Here is a 7130-nt window from a genome sequence, read left to right as displayed (position 1 = left end):
ACACACACACACACACACACACACACACACACACACACACACACACCTGTAACCAAATGCCTGATAAGCTGCCCACCCTATTCCTTTCTTTTATTTTCATACATTTGCTTACAAAGACTTGGAAAATACCTGCAGTAAGGAAACCTGCTTCACTTTGCATAACTTAGTGTTTTCTTAATTTAACTATTGAATGAGTATTCCCAAAGTATACATAAGCAACAAAATTAAACAGCCTAAGAAATGAGTATTCCAAGGAATGAGATTTGGGGTAATTCTGCTTTAAACGGAGGAAGAAATCCATAAATAAATCCAAGTGCCAAATGCACAATAAGTTGCAGCAGAGATCTGAGTGGCTGGTGTGCAGTGACCCCCTGAGGTGCACTTTAAAAACCTTGGAGGATGAATGGACAAAATTTGTTTTCTTGGTAGGAAATTTGGAGGTCAAGACGGAAGAACTCTGTTCAAGCTAAAAGGGGTGAATCACCAAGTGACAGTCAGGACATTCAGAAATAGGGTCCCTCCGTTCACCTCTTACCCAGATGCTTTTTGCACCTGCTATTGCTAAATGGTTGTCTCCCAAAGTCTAGAAGGAGGGTAAAGTAATGACACCAGAGGCCCAGAAGTTTGTGGGGATGGGCTGATCCAATTCAGGAAACATTTTTGCCTAGTGCAGTGGTCGGCAAACCGCGGCTCCCGAGCCACATGCGGCTCTTTGGCCCCTTGAGTGTGGCTCTTCCACAAAATACCACCTGCGGGCACGCTCGTACAGTGTTATTGAAACTTCGTGGAGACATGCACAGAAGTCGGTTTCGGAAAGGAGATAGACGAAACAAGTATACAAGACGAGTGTGGATGGGAGAGTTGGAAGGGGTCGACCTCAGCGAACGTACCTCAATCAGATTGAGGACGTTTTTAGCAAAGGCCAGCTTAGGAGTACCCTAATTAAGTTAATAACAATGTACCTACCTATATAGTTTAAGTTTAAAAAATTTGGCTCTCAAAAGAAATTTCAATCGTTGTACTGTTGATATTTGGCTCTGTTGACTAATGAGTTTGTCGACCACTGGCCTAGTGCATTGGCTCACAGGGACTGGCAGAATAACAACAGGCTAAACACATAGTTCTCAGAACAGCTGAAGAGTGCACATGCTATGAAAGGGGTGAGTGCAATAGCCAGTTGGACAGCTCCTGGAAGTCTGCAGGACAGTGCAAGGTCAGAAGCACATATGGTACCTGGGCAACATGGCAGCATCCGAGGAAGAGAGTCTAGGTCAGAAAACAAACCAGGGTCCGAATGAGACAGTTAAGTCTTTGTTCACAGCAGTGAAATTCTGTTAGGGTGCCTTCCTGCCTCCCTCTCTAAGAACTGGGTCTCATCCTCAGGTCCTACTCAAGAGGTTAGTATAGCTGCTATAATAAAACCATGCAACTCCTAATATTCCTTACCCCGGCTGATTGAACTGGGACTAGGCTGAATACCCAGTTCTAGCTAGAATACTCAGATTTTCTCTTGAAAATGAACACGTTCATTGAGGATAGAGTTAATCTTTTGAGTTCATAATGTACTCCCTTTTTAATATTCTGTTGAAATCAGCTGGCAAACATTTTGTTGAGGATCCTTACTACTGTAATTATCAGGGACATTAACCTGCAGTTTTCTTTTCCTGGGGCACCTTTATCTGGACAGATTTCAAAAATGGTTACTTTTCTCTTCATCGCAAGAATCTGGTGGGGTTCCAGAAGTAAAACCCATGGAGGAGTGGCAACCTCCCTAAGACTGCAGCCTCCTGCAGTTTCTCACTCTCAAACCCTAGTCCACACTCAGCGTCCCACAATGTGTCACAATCTATAATAATAAGTGTGCAATATGCTAATTAGACTGGACGACCTTCCCAACAAAGCCAGGGCTGTGAGGGATGTCGGGGTCCTGGATGCCAGAGTGAAGCTGGTGCCAGCAGCCCAGGGAAGCCTACTCTTGCATGAATTTTGTGCATCGGGCCGCTAGTTACCATGTAATGTTCCTAGGAGCTCAAGGCTCCAGCAGCTCCTGCTCCCAGCAGAAATGACAAGGGCCCTGCACTCTGGAGCCTCTGCAGGCATCAGGGTGATGAGCCCAGGAAAAGTTGTTGGTTTTCAAATAGTTCAGACTTTTTCTTGTTTTAAGGAAGAGTAACAACTTTTAATGATCTCTACATTTTAGCACTGTTACCAGAGTCGAAGTGATTAATAATTTAGTGTATTTTATAAAAGTTATGGTCCAAGGTAGATTGCAAATTAAAGAAAAAAACAAAAAAAAACAGCCCTCTAGCAAGTAATTTCAGAAGTGCTGATATAATGGCATCAGAGGCTAACAGTAACCCCACTGATGCTGCTGGTGTCACACCATCAGGAGGAAGGCACAGTAGAGTGTGTGGACCCCAATGATTTGTCTGCACACAACATAAATCCTATGTGAGCAGTGCCTCCATACTCATCACAAATACACTGTGGGGATGTACATTAATCATTGTCCCAAGGGCCCGAATGAAACGAAAGAAAGGCAACACCTAGATTTTTTCTCACACCCAATAATTCCTGTCTTGCTATGAGACTGAAACACAAAAGCACACAAATATTAAGTAAAACATTTATTGGTACTTTCTGAGACCTCAGGCTATTGGGCATTAAAAGCTTGAAATTAAGGGGAGGAGGAGGGAAGGTAAACAAAGAAGAGGTCAGGTTTGAGGGTGTGGGGAAAATATTCCTTTCCGGGGTGGGTCTTCACTTGATCCCACGATGAGCTGCATCTCAACGCAGGCTGCTGACTTCCACCTGACTTAACCCTTGAACTTACAGACATAGGGTAACTTCTCATTACAGTTATAATCTTTCCAAAACAGATATCCTGGAGAGAGAGAGGAGATTTAAGTGAATGGGGCTGGTGGAGCTTATGACCCAAAGGAGAGGCATCCCAGGGTTCAAAGCCCTGCCCTCATCGTCACCAGGCTGTGAGTGAGTAATGTCTTTATATGTCACCTAGATCCTACACGTTCAGGGCCAACACACTTCATCACAAACATAGGATGTATATTTAGTCATTTTTACAGGGATGGGGTGAAATTGGGCAGAATTAAAACCCACAAAGTCTCCTCTCCCACCAATTACCTCTTCTTCTCTGTCTGTCAGTGAGAATAAAGCATACAAGACAGGAAATAACAGACTAAATTTTTATTATCACTCTATCAAAATTCATGTTACATAATTCTGAGCAGAGCCTGAAAAGAGGGTGGGGAGGAGGGAAGGTCAGAATGAGGTGGTCAGGTTTGAAGTGTGGGAAGAATATTATCTTCCTGGGTGAATCTTCTCACTTGGTCCCATGTCCATGATGAGCTATTTATGAAACTCGGGTCATTGGTTCCCACCTGACCTAACCCTTGAACTTGCAGATATAGGGTAACTCCTTTTTACAGTCATAATCTTTCCATAAGAGATATCCTGGAGAGAGAGAGGAAAAAACTAAAGTGAATGGGGCTGGTGGAGTTTGTTACCCACAGAGAGGCAGCCCAGACTCTGGCCTAGGATTCAAAACCCCTCCCTCATCTCCACCAAGGTCCCACTTGAGGGGAAGGAGACTCAAAGGAAGGAGACATGAGAGGAGATGGGAGAAGACAAACCAACATTACCTTTCCTAGCTGAGGAGGATTCCCTGAAGTTCAGACCCAGAAATGGAAGATGAAGGGATAGAAAGGCTGGCAAGAAGGGAGCTCCTCTGTCTCTTACCTGAATTTTGAGACAGACTCCCACAATGGCCAGGGTTTGGGATGCTGGCGGGGTCTTTCTCCCAGGCAAAATAATTCATCACGTCTCTATTACTCCACTCCCATCCAGCTGCATTGGGCTCCAGGCCCTGGAGGGTAGAGAACGGAGCCAGGTAAGGTTGAATGGCTGTTGGAATTTTTGCATAGCCCTCTCTGGTGGAGGTTTGATCCCCTCCTCAGCAGGCTGGCATTTGGTCTGCTACTCCAGATGTTGCTACAGAGCTCTCTTCACTGGGAAATTCCTCCTAACAACTTGCTCCTATTGGAAAATCCCAAAGCCAATAATCACAAACACCAAAGGTTCCACTGAGAGCAACACATTATTAGCTGGACAATAATTGGTGCATTTGTGATTAGCCTTTGAACCTCAAAGATAATGTCTATTCTATAGGGGAAAATGCATCTTATTTTCATTTAGGATTCTATCGGGACACTATGTGTAGACTCAGTAAACTCAGAGAACTGAATTACAAGGCTTCATGTGTCAATGTTGTAAAAAGCTTCATAAGAGATAGATTAATTTCAACTGGAAATTAGGATCCTCCACAAACCTTAGCTCAATGCCCTACCTTTACCCCAAATAAGCCCTAGAATCTCTGAGCTCCAGGCCTCAGATTCCCACAGAGGCACATGGGACAGGGAGGAGGCCTGGGCAACAATAGCAGCTAGAAAGCTAACAGATAGGAGATGTTATCGCACCTCTGTGGGATCATGGAGCCCAATCCAGACGTAATTGCAGGTGTTCAAATTGTTCTTGACCAGAGAAGCCAAGAAGGATGCCTCAGCTCCACTGAGCACAGATGCAAGAAATCCTGAATATCGCTTCTGGCAGGTCAACTGTGTGGGGAAGGAAGACACTGAGGAGGAGCTTGAGATGTCAGTGGGGGAAGTGCAGGGTGAATGTAGGTGAGAAGAGGAGTCTGTGCAAAAGACGAGGGTGCTCACTCTCACCCCCAAGAAACACTGGAGAATGCAGACCTCTGTCCCTCTAATGCACTTTCCCTTATCACCTCTTACTATTAATGCATCTACTCACATCTGCGTCAGGCCAGGTTTTTGCTGTCCTAAACAAGACATAGCAGTGGGAGCGAAAGACATAAGAGCCTTTGGGACAGCTGATCTTTGGAAGAGACTCCTCCTTGGTATCTTCACCTGGGGTGGAAGGGAATAAAGGAGAGGGATGGAGTGAAATGAAGAGTGTAATGGGGGTTGGGAAGTGACCTTGGGGAGTATCTGTGAGGCAAGTGCTTGGGGAAGTGATGCCAACTCCTGACTACCTCACCAGTGGATAGCTTGATCTTGAACCAGCCTCATTAAATGAAGGACCATCTTTTCCTGTTCTACTCTTCCCCTTTATCCAAAAGTCCAACACTTCCCCCGCTCTGAGCTGACTGTTCTCACTCCGGGTCCTCCAATCATTCTTGTGCTTATCTCACCCCTGACCCTTCATGCTTCCTCTCTTCACCTGTCAATATAAATTAAAGTCCACTCACAAAATGAAAACCATCTCACTCCATTGTTAAAGGACCACTGTGGTGCCTCCCACCCTGAGTTGCCCTGAGGGAAGGAGTGATGATGGAGGAATTGCAAACAGTTTCACTTGGTGAGGCTATACCTCACCATTGCCACATGGGCCACACAGGAGGCTTCCTGGTCTTCTTGGTTCTGAGGGTTCACAGGGAACCCAGTGCTACAGGCAGAGAAAGCTCACCTTGCACCTGAGATAGGAGCATCAGGCAGGAGAGCAGCATCCAGGACATTCTGGGCAGGGCCATGGGAGGCAGCATCGTGTCTCTAACTTGAAGAAGCAATCAGAGATCATTAATGAGGTATGATCAGAGAGAGGGCATTCAGAGACACCTCTGTTCTCCATCTTGTCTTCCTTTTGGCTAGTTCCCTATGAGTAAATTGAACTTGAAGACATCATTCCCTATATGCTTCTGGAAATAATTGGGGAATCTCTATACCCTACTTCCTTTGAGATCAATGTTTGTTGAAGCCTAGAATCCTCCTATAGCCTTTCCCCAAATGTGTAAGGTGAACCCCTGCCATGGCTCTCACCTTCTCTCAGCTTCCACTTACCTGTTTTGCAGGTGTCTGTGATGGTTGGTCAAGCCAGAAAGGACTAGGCTTTTATAAGCAGATCTGAGGGTGGGACCCTGAAAGGAACAACTGGAATCCAGGACAGAGATAGCGGGAAAGGGCTTGGCATTGGTTCAAGGACATTTATGCCATGGGTTACAGCCTCTTCCTGGCAATGGCCAGCTCGTTCCTTAGGAACAGGTGAAGTTTGGATTTTATCATCCTATGCCCGGATTTCTTGTTCTGCAAAACTTCTGGGAATGAAGGCAGCCCTTGGCACAAATTCCGAGGTTACATGGTTTAGAAATGTGTTATTGGGTAGATAAGGAAAATGTCAATAGTGTATTTTTTAGCCATCTGCCAAGAACTCGCTCCTCTTAGCATATGTATAGATATGTTTTATTTTTTCTGTATATGGAAGTTAAATTAAAATACAAATAAGGTTTTCTTGATAATTTTATAAACTAATTTAAACATTCAGAGAGAAAAACAAAAGACCATGGATAGTCAACAAATTTCTGAAGAAAAACAATGAGGTTAAGAATTTTTTGACAATACAGAAGGCTTTTTACTATAAAGTAATACAGATATGGGGATAGCAAATTTGACCAGCATGAGTGGCTCAAGAAAGCAAGGCAAAATTTTCAATGCCATTTAACTTAGCCTCACAGGTTGCCCATGGCCATTTCTGCAGTATCATATCATATGGGTCAGCCTATCTGAAATAGCATGGAATGACACAGTATGAGTGTGAATACTGTGAAACAGGGATCATTGGTGCTATCTTCATAGCTTGCTACCAGAGCTGGAACCTGGTACCTTTATCAGTCATGGTTCAGAAGTTCTGTGTAAGCATTTTGGTGTTTTCTTTCCTCTGTCTCCTAGAAACATACCTTCTGAATCTATATGAAACATACCATTTGTATGTGGGAAGAGGAGTGTCACTGGGTTCCATTCAGTAGCTCTCAAACTTTGAATAAACTTGAATGTGGGTGGGAGTAGGGGTCAAAGTGTTTATCTCCTGCTTGTTAAATAATCTGATTCCTAGGGCCCTGCCTCTTCAAAATGTTCAGTTAAGAACTGAATTATTATCACTCTCCTGTTTAAAACCTTTCAGTGGTCCCTTCATTACTGACTCTTCAGTATAAGAGCTATTTCAAAGTTAGGAGATTAAAGTAACAATTTATTATTATTTCCATAGTTTTGTGAGTTGACTGGGTTTACTTATATGGATTTTCCTTGGAGTTTCTC

The 7130-nt window shown here is 44.1% G+C and overlaps 1 protein-coding gene across 2 annotated transcripts; it reads right to left on the bottom strand.

Annotated features, from left to right (window-relative positions):
- Positions 1 to 2703: 2703 nt before the first annotated feature.
- On the bottom strand, positions 2704 to 5914 carry LOC102244489 (lithostathine). 2 transcript variants are annotated; one of them, XM_005861306.2, is made up of 6 exons: positions 5880 to 5914; positions 5509 to 5595; positions 4834 to 4949; positions 4497 to 4634; positions 3760 to 3886; positions 2704 to 2884 (listed from the first exon to the last, which is right to left on the bottom strand). In XM_005861306.2, exons 2-6 carry the CDS (start codon positions 5582 to 5584, stop codon positions 2817 to 2819), a joined length of 525 nt encoding a protein of 174 aa, XP_005861368.1. In that variant the 5' UTR covers positions 5585 to 5595; positions 5880 to 5914; the 3' UTR covers positions 2704 to 2816. The 2 variants fall into 2 exon arrangements, with proteins under 2 accessions (XP_005861368.1, XP_014391149.1); XM_014535663.1 differs by lacking the exon at positions 2704 to 2884 and adding an exon at positions 3238 to 3474.
- Between the last annotated feature and the right edge of the window lie 1216 nt (positions 5915 to 7130).

The sequence above is a fragment of the Myotis brandtii genome, unplaced genomic scaffold (assembly GCF_000412655.1).
Source record: "Myotis brandtii unplaced genomic scaffold, ASM41265v1 scaffold1470, whole genome shotgun sequence".
Classification (NCBI taxonomy): Eukaryota; Metazoa; Chordata; class Mammalia; order Chiroptera; family Vespertilionidae; genus Myotis; species Myotis brandtii.
This window is presented reverse-complemented; position numbering and strand designations above follow the sequence as displayed.

Bases quoted from the DNA above. Each gene is read 5' to 3' on its own strand.
- LOC102244489 (XM_005861306.2), bottom strand. From the start codon at position 5,584: ATGCTGCCTCCCATGGCCCTGCCCAGAATGTCCTGGATGCTGCTCTCC. The intron at 4,635-4,833 runs GTGAGTAGATGC...TTCCCCACACAG, and splicing joins AAACCTGGCCTGACGCAGAT to TTGACCTGCCAGAAGCGATA. The intron at 3,887-4,496 runs GTGCGATAACAT...TCTACCCTCCAG, and splicing joins GGCTCCATGATCCCACAGAG to GGCCTGGAGCCCAATGCAGC.